Source organism: Myripristis murdjan, chromosome 20 (genome assembly GCF_902150065.1).
Source record: "Myripristis murdjan chromosome 20, fMyrMur1.1, whole genome shotgun sequence".
Lineage (NCBI taxonomy): Eukaryota > Metazoa > Chordata > Actinopteri > Holocentriformes > Holocentridae > Myripristis > Myripristis murdjan.
Window position 1 is genome coordinate 18,927,892 of NC_043999.1, and position 16,261 is coordinate 18,944,152.

The 16,261-nt window shown below is 40.6% G+C and overlaps 1 protein-coding gene across 11 annotated transcripts in view; it reads left to right on the top strand.

Annotated features, from left to right (window-relative positions):
* ofcc1 (orofacial cleft 1 candidate 1) overlaps positions 1 to 16,261 on the top strand; it is a 144,559-nt gene that overhangs the window by 71,892 nt on the left and 56,406 nt on the right. For all 11 annotated transcript variants that reach the window (XM_030079386.1, XM_030079387.1, XM_030079385.1 and 8 more), the window contains exon 22: positions 2,960 to 3,119. In XM_030079386.1, coding sequence (XP_029935246.1) covers positions 2,960 to 3,119 — 160 coding nt within the window. The remainder of the gene's footprint in view (positions 1 to 2,959; positions 3,120 to 16,261) is intronic.

The following is a 16,261-nucleotide window of genomic DNA, read 5'->3' on the forward strand; positions in this document are numbered from 1 at the left end:
TTGTGATGTAGTCCTTCAGATTATTTTAGCTTTTTTTCAGTTCTTATGTGCTGTGTTAGCTGCTTACACCCTCATGATTGATGAAGATGAAGATGAACTAAAATAAAATAAAATAAATAAATAATAAAACACCAGAAATTCAATCCTCACAATTGAGCTCATATTCAAGGCATGATAGTGAGTTTTAGAAGCCTGACCGCTATCAGTCCTAGTCTGTTTGATGGGCTTTAAATAGGAGAGTAAGCCTGCATTGCGATACAAGGACAGGCTTACAGTATGTGCTGCAAGCTCATTGATGCCCACTTTACAAGATGACTATTAGTTTTTTACATAATAGAAATACATTTATTTGTAGCAAAGAGGTAAAGAAGTAGAGGGGCGGGTGATAAATTACTGAGTACTGTAACTCGGCAGTCATCAAAGGTGTGTTCTCCCACCCTCATATAAGACCAAAATTCCATTAACGGCTCAAAATGTAAGAAAACCCTTATTGAATTAATCAGTTTGAGATTGGCGGCCGAGGAGAGGGTGCCATCTAATTTCAGTAAGCGGGACGCTTATCGGGCCCCAGCTAAATGGACAATATTAAAACAGCAGCCGGGAATAATGACTTCTGCCACTCAACCGCCACACGGGTTTGTACTGAATGTAGGCCACGAGGCTGAAGCAAGGCTGATAATTTTATGGGTTACAGTTTCCTATTGGCTGCAAGGAAGGGGCTCTGACACAGTGCGTGACCTATTTCTAAAAAAATGCTTCAGGCTATATGTATAGATAGAATGGACTGTTATCCTTTTTTAATTACATTTTAGGCAGCCTTTATTCACTGGCTGCAAAAATACATATCAGTGGTGTGTTTTCCTCCTTTCCCCTCCCTGAAACTTAACAAATAGAGGAGAGAAGTGATGTGATATTGATATGAGTGCTATTACATCCTTACAATTACAACGTTCAGAACTGAAAAATTGATTCAGTTTGAATTCAGACTACTGTATGTTTGTGTGTGCAGGTATGTTTGTGTATGCGAGAGTGCAGGCACAAACATGCATATGTGCAGTATAGGTGTTTGTTGTTGTTTGACAAAGGTATTTAAGTTCTCTGGGGCAGTGAGACAATGAATTGATCACTCACTGATCATCTTAAATTTCACTCATCAGTTTTTCTGTATTTAATTTAAATAAAAATCATCATCACTAAAGCTGTGCATTAGTATGACACTAAATTTAGATGTAGGATACTTTTCTGACTAATGAGTAATGATGGTGAATGACCAATATATTCAAATTTATACTCAAGGGAATAGCAAAAAGTGTAATTCCTAAAATTCAGCGGCATTTCACTTCAATAAAATTAAGACAAAGTTGGACTGAAGTATGATATTACAACTACTGCCAGTTCAGTGTCTCAGTGTATTTTTTATGCTGCCGTGGCGTGATGGCCTATGAATAAAATAGAAATATATGATGTCATAGTCTGTTGGGTGCTATTCATCTATACTCTAGGTTTGGCAGAAAAACCCTGAGCGGAGTACAGCAAGCAATGTTCACACACTGATCCTATTCCATGTTGCAATTACAGTCTTTTGTCATGACACTTTAAATGTTAAAATGGATGTATTCCATAACAATTTCCCATATGGTGATTACTATGCTGAAGAAGAATTCAAGAGAACCTTATTCATCCAGGTCATTCATACACCAGATACAAACATGTACTCACATCCAGGGCAAGTCCTTCACCTAGGAAATTAGCTTGTTTTGAAGCAAAGAGATGCAAAGATGGTGAATTCCTCCAAGACAGAGGCCGCATAAATGAATGAGAAGCATAATTCTAGTGTATTATGAAGATGAATGTATGCTATTCCTATGTCTGAGGTCACGATTCTACAAAGATCCCTCTCCCAAGAGCAATGGGGAATGATGCTGAGTTCAAAGCTCCGCACCATTTCCTTGTATAAATCCCCATCTCCTTGATGTCGGTTTTATTTGAGAGCTGATTACCCTCTGACAGGCTAGAATCTCTTTGGAAGGGCATAAGGTCTACTGGTTTTGATGGTCAGCCAAGGCATTTGTTTACAGACACTGTGTTTCTTTGTGGGGTTTGGTGCATGTGCGCACATTTGCACATGCATGCAAGAGCATGCGTGCACACTTGCGTGGTAAAAGAAAAAAAATCACTTTGGTGATGGGTGCTCATCTGTAGATATGAATCAATATGCCTTCTACTGTACAGAATGTTTTATTGTGACTCAGACCCGTCTCTCCAGACATCCACAACCAGCACGTCTGCTGTAACCATCTTTGAAGCTCAGCAATAGCACTGAAGACTATCCCAGGATCTGATCATTCCATAACACCCACACATCAAAAGATATACAACCACGCACACACACAACCATACACTGGCATTGCAGCAGTCAGCTTGTGTTAAGAAAGCGCTTCCCACACACGGGGAAATTTATTTGAATTCCTCATTCACTGCATTGGAATTGATGTATTAGCTCAGAGACTTTGATAGAGCCTCACAATGAGATAGAGAAATATCCTTCATGCAATCAATAGAAGTTTCATATGTTCTGCCAGCGCATTTGGCTGTTTGTGATTTGAACTCAAATTGTTTGGGCCAGACAATCTCATGATGGCAATCTTCAGCGAATGCTACTTAAGCTCATCAAAATTCCACTTTTTCCCAAAGGTCAGGGAACTTGTTCCATGAAAGCCAGCCAACATGACAGTAATAACCAGGATATGATGTTCTTTGGCATGGAGGTGACCACAGAACTACAGTTTATAGTTATTTGCAGTTATCAACTTTGACACAAGGCAAAGAAGCATGTTTTTCCTCGCTATGACAAATGACCCTGTGTGACCTTTAAGGGGTTGAGACAGTGATTCAGTATGGCGTCACTCCTGCTTCCCCTTCCCCCTCTTCGCTTCTTTTCTCACCCCCTTCCTCCCAGATTCCACAACGATGGGCGCATGCTGGATGTCTTTCAGCGACTCACAGCCAAAGAGGGAACCTACTTCCTGCCTCAAGACCTGGAACTGTCCAATCAGGAGCTGAGCTATATCGTCAAGAAGGCGGAGCAGTGGAGAGGCTTCAATGGGGAGAGGCGCAAGGTAAGCAGGCCACCATGAGCTCTCTTCTTGTCGGTCTGGACGTTGCTCTTCTCCTCAAACCCTTGATGATTAATTGGACTAATGGCTATTTTCTTAACGAGAGACTGAGCCAAAAGGCCGTTGATACTAATCCATTAGATTACTTTATCTAAAGAGGAGAAATTATAGTTGGTTGTCTGTAACCCTGGGAGATTTTCACCAGGGTTTGGGGCTGAAGGGAAGAGTTGTGGCAGTGGAATGAGTGGAAAGGAAAATTTAATGGCAGCCGTGATGATATCACACTGTCCGTCATTACCATATTCAATTTGGTCACTTTAACGAAGATATTACGTCCAAGAGGATGTATAGAATAGGCTCATTTTATATCATTAAATTTTCTTTAGTTACATTTCAGAAAGCTGAGAATTCATCTCAGAGGTCTTTAGCTTCATTCTAATTAGTACAAGATAATTACCAAAACAGAAACTCGGCTAGTGGGCTGCCTGATTAGTCTGTGGAAACCAATTTCCGAAGATAATTCATTAAAGAAAGACTACTCAATCAACACACACACTCACATGCATGTGCACAAGTTATACTGGGCAACTGGCATTCTGTTAATGTGAACTACGCATGGACAGCATGGTGTCAGGCAGTGCAGGATTCCAGTTTGCATAAATGAATGTCCCCATGAAATTACTATCGTTGGGGAGAGGCTGTCGCATTTTTGACAGCCCACTGTAGGTCGATGGTGATGACACGGGGAACGGCAGTGTATTAGCATGGAGCCTACACCCGATGTAAAATCTATGCATAGTGATTGAAAATGTGACTTGTTGAGATAAGGGAAATAGAACGCAGCGATCAAACCACCACCCCCTTTAATTTATTCTGTAGGATTTGTTAGTGGCACACATCCCTCGGTGTTCTCCATGTTCATTAACTCCCTTGCTCCTTGCTTGCACAAGTTCATACAGATTTAGAGGGAAAAAATGCAACAGGAACTGCAGCATCTTCTCTGTTTCTGACTGTCAAGCAAATATACACACTTCCTGGGGAATAAAAACAGGTATGTCTGATACATAAAAAAAAAAAAAAAAAGTTTCATGAAGATTAAAAGTAATATTTGTAAGATTTAGGATTTTTTTTTTTTTTTTGTATGATTGCCAACATTTAATGATTATGTGTAGATAGCAGCAAAATTAAACAAAGGAAGCCTGTTGGCAAAAATGCCCAAATGTAAGTATACAATATTTCAGTTGATTGGAAATGCAGGAATCTATCTTTGGGAATCAATACCTGTCAATGAATATAGGCAAATAGACTTTATTATTTGAATGTGACTTGCCAAACTGAGGTGTATAATTACTGGTTAAATCTGATCTGTTGTGCAGCAGGGATTGCACTCCTCCTAAACCACCAGTGACATAACAGACCTTTCCCTCTGTCTTGAATTGATCCACAAGTTGGTTTTTGAAAGTAAAAGCACGGGTTAGTAGTGAGTCATGCTTTATTAAGCATTAAAAAGATCACCATCAGAAAACTCATACTGATGTGAAATACCAACCACTGTTTTCACTGGACATAGTTTTCGCTCTGTGCTGTGAAACCAACACCAACGGCTAGACTGAGATTCTACTGAAAACGTAACAAAGGTGAAAACAGATAAATATTGTTTAGAATTAGGGCAGTGTGATATGATGATATATGTATTATGGGATGAGAGAAAAATGTATCGATAAAGATTTTCTTCTATCGTTTGATCGCTTTTGTGGCAAAAGACACTTGAGGCCAGTATCTTACAGTGCTGAGCTGGAGCTACTGCTTGTCTTGAGTACACCATTGCTACAGTACGTGTGGGCTCGAATAACAAACAATCATGGAGGAGCGTGAAACTGACCTGACCAAAACAAGATGAGGAACCCTCCCCCCTCAATACAGGGAGAGTCAAAAGATGTGTTGGAGCAAAATCAAACCTCATTTCTGCTCAATGTCACTTTCAAATAACAGGAGATAAAAAGAAATTTCTTTCATTTGGTTCACAGACTTAGTCATGGTTATTTTGTATAGACATTTTTTTCATCAAATTTACAGAAAACATTGGGTATTGTGATATATGTTGTTGTCAAGATCTGAAATTATCCATATTAAGTTAGCGCTACACTGACAAGATAATACAAGTGCTAATTACATTTATCTCAATACAAAGAGTGTTCAGCTACAGTTTTTCCTAGGTCTGAAATTTGTTCTAGACCTGTTGTGTAAGCCTTAATGAACTGCAACCCTGGCTCAGGGAGGTGACTAAAGCACTGCTAATGGGATGGTGATGGACCTGTTTATTGGGAGAAAATTGAACCTCCCAATGTTTGGAGACTTTGCAAGAAATTACACCCTCAAAGTTTGTGATTAAGAAAATGCTCCATTTAGCCGCTGATGGCCTCTTGCTGTGGTGGCACTGCTAAATCATCCTTCCATTACTGTATATCTCCCTCCACAGCAACAATTACAGCATACTTCATATTGTTCCTAATTTGGCATTATTAAACTGATAAAATGCTAACACATTAAGCACATTCTCCAGTGTGATGAAAATTTAGGGTTATTGCATTTCATGATTTTTACATTATTCAGGCAGGCCATTTTTCATCGAAATAAGATGGGCCTTGCCATTATTTCATAATTATTGTAACAATTTCTCCTGTGAAAAAGGGTCACTTTCCTAACTCAGCAAAGACATATCCCTATTAGACTAATTTGCCTACATGCAAATTTTTGTCATTTTTCCCTCATTAACTATTTATCATAGACAGGAAAAAAAATATATTCATGAAGGCGAGCAAAGGAGCAGCCCGACAGAGCTGAAACTAATATTTTGCAACTCTAATGATTTTTTGCATCCTTAATTAGATAGAATAAGGTTGATATGATTAGGTCAGGATGTAGTGTTTTTCATTAAAAATACATTTCAGAAACTGTATTCCAAATGTGCCCTTGCAATTAAATAATGAATCCAACGCGTTCCTTATTACGGACCCAATTAATATCAGAGGCGAGGGCGTAATTTTAATAACAGTGGGCCACAAGGCCTTCATTAGCTGAGTGAGAGAAAGGAGGGATGAGGACAAGGAAAACAAGACAATCACAGGTGCAGCTGCAGTCTGTAATATGGAGCCATTTTTAGAAAGTTTCCCAACAGTACACTTTTAAAAGGGATGCAGTATGGCATTTTCAGCACATCTCTGGCACATTTGGGGACAATACAGGTTAGTGTTAAGCCCAAATCAAACCAAAAGTTTACACCAGCTCCCCATTGAAATTGGTGGGGCTCTATTTCCTTGTACTCCAGGTAGCAGTTTGTTGATTAAGTGGACATTATGTCAGGAAAACTTCTTAGTAACTGTTGAGAAAGTTTTGAATTTGGGACACCATCCAACCCCCTTTGTGGTGTAATGTAATTGCTTGAAATGTAAAGCCTCCATTTAACTAAAACATTTTCATGGGAAAGGTCACATCATCTGTAGTATAAATTTCACTGCAGTGAGATCAGGAAAGCTGCATGGTGTGAGATTGGCAGACCGTTTAGTTAGTTATATTCTGCACATATGGATTCTGGATCCCTTTTGTAATTAATGTTGCTGTAAAAGAATAGGCTACAAAGTTGTATACTGAAAAAAGAAAATATTTTGCAGAGTGCTTGTGTAAAACAGTATGTTTCAACAATTATTTAAAAAAGGCCAAGATCTGAACATCAGTGGTTATCCTGTCACCCACACCACTGCTGTAAACCTGTGGCACTGTACATTCTTAAGCCTATGAGTAAAGCAAAATCTTATTTATAATCTTGGCTTTGCCACTGTTTATGCTTAGTGGAAACACATAAAAAAATTGGTATAGGAAGTAAAAACAAAATGAGAGAAGATTATAATCAATTAGGTTATAACCAGTTTTGTGCATGTGCTGCAGTGTAACTTAGAGCCAAGCCTCGACACAGTATCTATGACGCTCTATCTCCCTCCAGCACTGAAACAATAAAAAAAGAATCCACATTCAATAGCCAACCTGCAAATGGCCTATTATTATCAAACTTGTAATTTTCACAAGGCGGTCATAAAACATAATCTAATTTTTACTTTCTCACCAATTAACTTTATATTATAGATTGCTCCATGCCATATGATCACTTGTGTTGCTCCAAGCTTTAAATGCTACTCTCAGGTTAGGATGTCAGTGGTGGTGCTGACTAGCTGAGCGACGTGGGTGAGTGAGCCAAGGTCCTCTCTGCCTATGTGCTCTTTAATTTGATCTCAGGAAGGAAGAAGCAAAAAGAATGAGTTTCCGTCAGAGATCATTAGCCTGAAGTGTTGTGGATGACAGCTGAGAGGGGCCATATAGCACACCTACTTATTCCTTGCATTTATCACAAATGAAATTCTATAATTCATGTTTTTTGTCTGCACTCCACAAATGTAACCTCCATAGAAGTTCATTTTCTTACATGCTTTAGTGCACTGTTGTTTTCACTTTTGTTCCAGCCACAACAGGAAGTAATTTTGGAATAATGTACAGTTGGGTTGGGGAAGGTGCTTTAATGGCTTTCAGTATCACATGACCAATAGCACTGTTGGTTTGGGCAAAACAAAACATTTGAGGATGTCACTTCGGGCTGTGAGAATTTTGGATCAACATTTTTCACCGTCTTCTGATATTTTATGGACCACACAACTAATCAATTAAGTGAGAAAATAACTGACACGATTAACTGATAACAGAAATAATAGTATTAGTTGCAACTCTCTTTTATAGAGGGCATAAGCAATGTCCAAATTCAAATCTCTTTCTTTAGCGTATCTCCGCTGGCCAAGGAACACAGGGAGGCTTACAAGAAAGGCTAATCTGCAGCATCAAGTCAGTGGCAAAAGTCAGGATACTGAGTTCAAAGTGATCAGTTGTGTTGGTGCAACTGTTTTCACCACGTTCAACTCAGAGGCAGAGAAAATCCTGTGGTATGGTCAAAAGCTTACAGTCTCTAGGTCGTATATTCATCTTTCAGAGGGAGATCCATACAAGCACAGCAAGTAAGTCCGAAAAATTGGGAAACAAACTGAAACAAAAACGTTCTCAGTATATTTTGTATTGTAATGCTCTAGTGAGCATTTGCATCAGCTCTTAGCTAGCAAGAGTGCTAGCATGCTCCCCATCATACTGGTGGTGCAGTAATGAGCCCCATTAATTATGTAAAGGCAGTGATGCAGATGGACCTAATTAATTGTCTTCCGTCACCCCCTTGATTACTGTACCTGGAAGGGAGGTGTTAATTTCTGTAATACTTAAGCAGGTACGCAAACTGTTTTGTCAGAGCCACCGCCTTGACAATGATAGAGTAGAGCGCCAGCTTGCCCACTGCAGATCTCTTTTGCTGTTAATTCTCCGAAAGGCAAGTTTCCCGGTGGTGGTCGTGACATTGTGTTAATTGAAGGAGGGAGAGATGAAAAGAGGGAGAGAGGGAGGGACCTAGTATGGTGGCCCTGGAGATGTTTTCGCAACCTGATCGCATCAACATTTACGTGCCTCCGCGCCGTTTGTCTCCGTATGTCTAGATAATGGCTTACCGGCGGGCAAGTTTGGAAACACCTAAGGTGCTTTGCAACAACAACATGGTTGGTGGGAGTTAAACCTGTTGAGACTCAAACAGCAGAGATTGGAGTGGTAATGATAACTAGTCTGGCAGGCTGTTCATCATCTAACGACAGAGATGTTTTCCCCTTCTTAATCTAAAGTAGCTGCATGATGCCACCACCTGCCCAGATTTCAGCCAAACCCAGCATTCAGTCAAACCTCACTCCCCTCTTACATTTATAGTGCTAACACCCAGTTTAGAGAAGTGCTTACAACATTTAGATTAAACAAATGTAAGATGCTAAGTTAATATTTACCAGTATAAATTGTATGTTTTTGTGCTGTTCCACTTGCTGATAAATCAATCCATGGTACAGTGTCCTACATATAACAATACAGATGATAGATAATACAGCACTTCACTTAGTTTATTTCTTCTGTCTTGCTCTGTGAATCAGACAGTAAAGTCAGCTTGTGGCCACCTGAGACGCCAACTCAAAAAAAAAAAAAAAAAAAAAAAAAAGCAGTTTTGGAAAGAAAGGTGGACAGAGGGAGCAGCAGGCCATGACAGGATACACAGGAACCGCTGTCACACAACAATAGAACCCTCAGCTCTGAACAGGAACCCATAACAGCAACACAGGAACACCAAGAGAGGAGTGGAGAGAGGGAGAGCTGAGTGCGTCAATGGAACAGGAAGGATCATCTTGACTTGGAGCATGCTATAGTCTAAGGTGTGTGTGTGTGTCTGTGTGTGTGACCGAGTGAGCACACCTATGTGTAGGGTCACCAGAGTGCTTCATCTCCCAACCCCCAACTCTGGCAAAGAGAAACATGAGTGTGTGTGTGTGTGTGTGCTCGGTTGCATATGTATGAATGAATGCCGTGTAGGTATATTTTTCGTGCATGTGCTCACAGACACTCTTGTGTGTCAGTATGTGCATGTAATGTAAGAGTGGCTTCTTCAATAACAGCAATTTTTTTTTTTTTTTTAAGCGGACATTGCTGAGGGCCTCATTGGCCTGAGGCGATGGCACGCAGACAGGCAGTGACGGGAGCGACGTAGCAGCAAGCACACAGCATCCACAGAAAGAGCATTAGGGGGCTCAATATGAGATATGACTGCAAAAGGCTGCATGCTTGTGTTCCTGAAAAGGTCATGGACTTTGCTGGGCAGCAAAGTGTGAAAGTGGCGTCGTTGCACAATGGTTACAAACGAAAAAAAAAAAAAAAATAGAGAAATAGAGAGAAAGAAATACACACAGAGACATATCCAGTATACACTGCCTCTTCCCAGTTCACACATACTGTAGGAATACAAAGCACTCACACACTCACTGCAACTGTCCGCCTCCACTGAAACTAGAACTACAACCCTGTCACTATCCATTTGTAATGAAGGCAGTCAGTGAGGGGGCTGCTACCCAAGGGGTCAATATAGCTGGCAGTGGCAGAAATTCACATTCAACAATTAGTAATAAGTAATATTAGCATAAAATAAAGTAATATAATTGTGTAGCACAGCATGTGTGGTAGACATGGACACAGAAATGTTAGACATGGCAGTTTCCAGTCAGGCCTTATTTGAACTAATGATCCAGAGTCGCCCCGTGTTGTGAAAAACTGAATAAAATGGGGGAAAAAAGTATTCAAGAAATAAGAGTGCTGGTCTTTGAACAATACACCTTTATGGTCATACTGATGTTTAGCAGTGTGTCTAACTTGACTTATGATCCTCATTCAGTAGTCTTTCTCTTAGAAGTTTTACAACAACAGCCACCTCTAGCAAATTATGTAATCTTCAGTACATTAGGTAACCAGTTCACATAATGATAATTAAGAGGGTAGTGATACTGCTTAGGCAACCCCCCAACCTTCATCTTATATATTTTAATGGTATTTAGGGCAAATTGGTAGGGTTTATTCTATGAGGAGAAAGGTGTGAATATATTTTTGCTACACTACTGCATCTTATCCGGTATGATAATACATTTAGTAATGATGCTTTTAGATCTGTTATGCTTGTGATAAGCATATCCTGTACTGCAGTACCTGTCTTGGTTTGGCTTGGCAGCTTGTATGTGTAACAGAGGTCATCATATAACACGTGCTGTTTTATCGCGTACTGTCATATGATCCTTGTTTGTAAAAGACAAACACAACATCAGGTTTTTTTTAATGTGATTCAATGTGATTGCATTGGAGAGCGCATTAAAGTGATGCACTCTCCAATGCAATCACTAAACATTACTAAAAAGGCTTTCTTACAAGCAAGGAGAGCCTCTTATGCTTGTTGGCATTTCTGAAGGTGATGCACACACTTTTCCAGCATATTCAAAGCTACATGGTCTCATCCCATTTCTAGACAGGCCCACAGTTCCAGCAGCTGATAGAGAGAGTGTGTTCCAGTATGAACTCGTCGGTGTGAACAGTTTAATTACAGGGAGTGTCAGCCCCACTGCTTAATGTGTCCCTCACAATTAATCCAGGGAGAGGATGTCATTATCTACCAAAGCCTGGGCCTGGGCAGGCTTTTCTGTCAAAGGGAACGGAGGGAGGGAGTGAGAGAATGGGAATGACAAAAGAAAAGCGAGAGAGTCAAAATAAGGAAGTGCCTTTGGTTAGCAGCCCATGGTCCACTTCCATGTCACACAAGAGGATCGAGCTGGGAAGATTGCTGAAGATCTTTTCAAAACACTGCGTTCTCCGTTTTGGGCACTTGCCTCTTGTGACTCCAGCCGTCGGTGAGGAAGGGCTTTTTCCTTTAACTTCATCATAATATGTTGCATTGCCTGTCAGCTGTCAAAACACGTCCAGCTGGAAGAGGCTAAATTGACTCCACATGTTTTCAACACTTTGGGCCACCCTTCCCTCCTTCCCTCCTCCTCCTCGTCCTCCTCCCCTCTCCCCTCCTTCCTCCTCCTGCTCCTCCTCCTATATCGGGCCAAGTCCTACGAACCCTGGCCTGTTCCCTTGCTATCGCATAATGTGAACCAGAAGGCAACAAATTGGACTGTCGACGAGTGAGAGGATTTTTGCAGCAGCTCAGCACACACTAAGTAAAAATTAAGAGGCCTCATCTCGCACCATTTCCTGGGGGTTGCGACCGCACCGCCTGCCTTAAATTTGTGGGTGAAGAGTGGGGTTTTAACAATAATTTTGATAGATTAATGTTAGATTTGTAGGCCAATGAGATGTAATTACTGAGGAAACAGGAGTTATTTATGGCAGTTGAAGAAACATTACAAGGCACTTGTCATGTGAAAAGATTTATGAGTTGTGGCATGTCACACATGCATACATACACACATAAGCACTCCCTGCTCAGAAGTGGCATAGCCTATGTACTTCTGTTACGCACACACATGCATGTACAGCCTGACTCCACAGAGGTTTTACCGACTTGAATGTGACAGATCTGATTCTTTGTGACCATCCGTCGTTGGTCACTTTTTTTCTCCCTTCCATCCTTTAAAGAGTTTGACCTTGGCTGCTTCCTGCGGCCTGGAGGGGATAAGGAAGGTCTGGTGATTGTGACAGGTGTCGCGTCTTAACAGCCCCACATGACATCCCGAGGAGAGATAGACATTTGGAGGTTTTTCATAAAGGCTTCACTCATAACCTTAAAGAGACAGTGCAGCCTGGGTGGGTGCATGCACATGCATCCATATATGTGAGAACATCTGCATGTGTACATGTGTGTCTTACTGCTGATTCCTAATTCTCATTTTGGTTATTGGCTTTGCTCCTTGTCACCTCCAGCCTCTGAGGCCTGATTAGGTAGGAAGCTACTCCAAAGTCAAGTTTCAGATATCAAAGGCAATACTTCAACTTTGGCATCTGTCTGCAGCATCTTAATATGGAGCCCGGTCGCCTGACATTCCATTACATGAGCGTGATGTCTTGAAATGCGTGCTCTGTGTACAAAAAGTGAGAGACGCGAAAGGATTGCATGAAGGAGGCATGACTACAAACAGGTAGTAGTCTGACATTGAACTAGCAAAGTTGAAAGAGATGATGTGTGGTTTGAGTGGTGATTGGATGTATACATCTCTGTTAAACTTGGGATGACCCACTTCATTTCCCAGCTCATACCAATAAATTTTCTAGTGAGTGAAGTTTAAATTTGTAATTTTTTTTTTTTTATTATTATTATTTAACATGACCAAAACTTTGCCTTAGCCTACCCATATCCTGACCCAAACCATAACCTAAACCAAAACAACCATTTATATATATATATATATTTTTTTTTTTTTTTTTTGTTTGTTTTGTTTTTTACCTGCCTAAATTGAATTGTTAATTTCCCTTTACATGTGACAAACATAAGAAAATAGTGTGTCCAAGGTGTCGTCAATAATCCTTTTGTGATGGAAGAACATAATCTTACCACAATTTGCATTTCTGATGTCATGCTCTATTCACAAGTTTTTCTGAGCCCTTGTAGTAATATGGGACTATGTAGTCATATGCAGTATACTAAATAGTACTATACTTTATACAATAGTATAGCTATCAGATGTTTGTGATATGGTTGCAGAGTTGTTTTGCGAATATTGCTCTCTCCATATTATCAAAGATATTCAGTCAATCAGATGATGCAGAACATATCCTCATAGATAATGTGGATGTTTGTAATGTGCAGCAGTTGCAATATATGCAGGTGCTTGAATAACCTTTATTTTCCTTGTCATGTTGTTACTTTTTCGGGTGCACCTGTTCAGTTGTTCCTCTTGCACCAATCATTTCCATAAGTGACATCATCAGTTACTTGTACCTTATGAAATTTGTCCAAGCAGTTTTTCAAGTTCAATAACTCTTTTACATTTGTCATTATTTAGTGCTGTGGGCACCAGCTGTGGCTGCATTTTAAATAATAATAAAAAAAGTTATATTCTCTAATGTTGTTTAAAATGCAGTTATCATAGGGGTACTATTAGAATTATATATATTATATATATGCCATATATACATATGCATTCCATATAAAGAATACATCCTTTTCTTTGTCAACTAAAGTTGCAGGTAAACTTCAACACGCTCCCAAACAAACCTGGAAAAGTGATCTCCTTAGGGCCTTGGGTGAGTCAGACTTGGTGTGAAAGTGAAGGATGGGCTGCCGTATGAGTTGTTTACTGTAAGCTTGGAGTTTGGCTTTATTTTCTGCAAAGGAGATTAGTAACAGTGAATTATGCATATCTTATTTTCTGGATTATCTTGAGCACTCAGAGATACTATCTCACCGGAAAATCTCTTTTAAAGTCGTTCAATTTATTCTGACTGTAAATATAGTCATTGTTGCTTGTTTATCTTTTCTCGAAGTCCAATTTAGTCTCTGCCACTTTGGGATGGAGTGTATTATTGCACTGTAACCATGATTATTCATGTTGAAATATTTATAGACAATGCTCTTCACATCATAGGCATAGTAATGAGGAGAGTGGATGAGCCAATACAAAAATCTACTGTAGCGTACTAGCTGTTTTGTCACTCTGTATGTGTGTGTGTATGTGTGTGCTTCTCTGCGTGCAAATATGAATGGGTGGCCTGTCTTGACCATTGGTGCGTTTAACCAGACACAGACCTTTGCCTCAGCCAAATCAGGCCCAACTCGGACAATTTGCATCCATGCCATTTTCAAGCTGCTCCAATTATATCTGCTGACCATCCACATATTGGCCAAATTCATAATAATAGCATATCTATTTCCATTCTAATGGTTGACATTGCTTGGATTATCCATGCGTGTACATCAGCGTTCCTTTAATGCTTTGTGGTTTAGCCTGTTCCTGGCCAAGGCAATGTGGTGTCTTAGCTTCTCTGTGTGTATGCATGTATGTGTTGCATTAACCCAGGATGCCTATGCGTGTATATATGCGTGCATTTATTCGTGTGTGTGTAAGTGTGTGTGTGTATGTGTGTATGTGTGTGGGGCATCTAACCAGTGTATGTGTATGGGTGTGTACGGTGATGTCCATGACCCTGTGTGAGCACGTGTGTTTGTGTGGCTGTGCTCAGTCTATGTCTGTGTCTGTTGTATGAACCCAGTGCTCGGCAAACAGGCCTTGAACCCGGGCCAGCTCTAACAGACAAGGTGGTGGTTGTGGAGTGGAGGGATTGACCCTCTACAGCTTAGAGAGCCTCTGCACAGCACACACTCCTCCTCTCCTCCCCCACCTCCTCCTCCTCCTCTTTTCCTCACAAGCCTCCCCTCCTTCCCCAACTCCCTGCTGCCTAGCCCCAAGTGCCTGCAGGCACTGGAGATGCACGCATGCGTTGCCACACTGTGTGAGGCTTTGTCTGTTTGTGCATGGATGTGTGTGTGTGTGTGTGTGTGTGTGTGTGTGTGGTGTGCGTGCATACATGTGTTACTGTTTCTGTGTATGTGTGTGTGTATGTGTGTGGATTAGGATCTGCGGACAAAAGAAGCAACCATGTCTACCTCTCCTCTCACTTGGCAATAATCATTGATGCTCCTTTCTGCTGCCTTTTTGTTGCATCCCAAAGCTTGCACGCTCACTGGATTCTCTTCTTGTGAGTGTCCTTTGTTTAGATGGAAAAGATTCAGCAAAATCAGTGTCAATTAGAAACACAAAACTGCAACATGGTGACAGTGTGGCTCCAAAAGAAGTAGAATGGATTAAAAAAAGGGTATTTCTATTTAAATCAACAATCTTGAGTGGCGTAGAAGACTGACAAAGTTGTCATGAAAACAAGCCATTTCCAAAGGGCATGTGACTCAGACTGCTCGTGTGTTAGCATCAGCATGTACCAGACTCAACACACAGGAGCACTATTAACATGTGAAACAGTGTGAAATTCCACTGCAGCATTATTAAGCTTCAATCTTCTTCAGAAAAAAATAGCATGATGCGCAAAAAGGGTCCCTCAAGTTCATCTATTTTTGCATTGGTTTCATACTGAAAACTGGGCATCATGGATGTCATTAGACTTTTATAGCACATCCAGTGCTGTGGCTAGTTGGTTCATTGGTGTAATCCCTTCCACTATTTTATACATTGTATATCCTACATTATGCTCAGAAAGGTGCTGTGGGCAGGTTAAAATAATGTGACATCAGTGGTGAAGGATCAGAATGAAATGTGAGCATGTCTACAAGCTCTTTTCTAGAGGGAAAAGGAGGGTAGATGGTAAAGGTGGCCTTTTTGTGTCATTGCAGCATATTACAAAAACAGAATACTCTGATAAATGTTAAAGCATGACAGAGACATGAAACATTTGCACAGTGTTAGGCCTGGCATTGCACCAAATACCACATATCTCTACTTTTCCATCATACCAGCTGGGCATCCATGTCTGACACCAAATGTCCTCTCCACCCAGCACATACACACTCACACACACTCTTCTCTCCCCTGTTTTGTGTTGGCCATGGTGATCTGGCCCACCCTGACCTCCTCCAGTGTTCCCAGGCCAAGTATCCCACTACCACATGTACTTAACTAGAACTGATATTGCAATACTTGGTTGTTCCAAATGTTTTCTAACAAAATATGCAAACGTTTCCTGGCAACATCTCTAGCCAG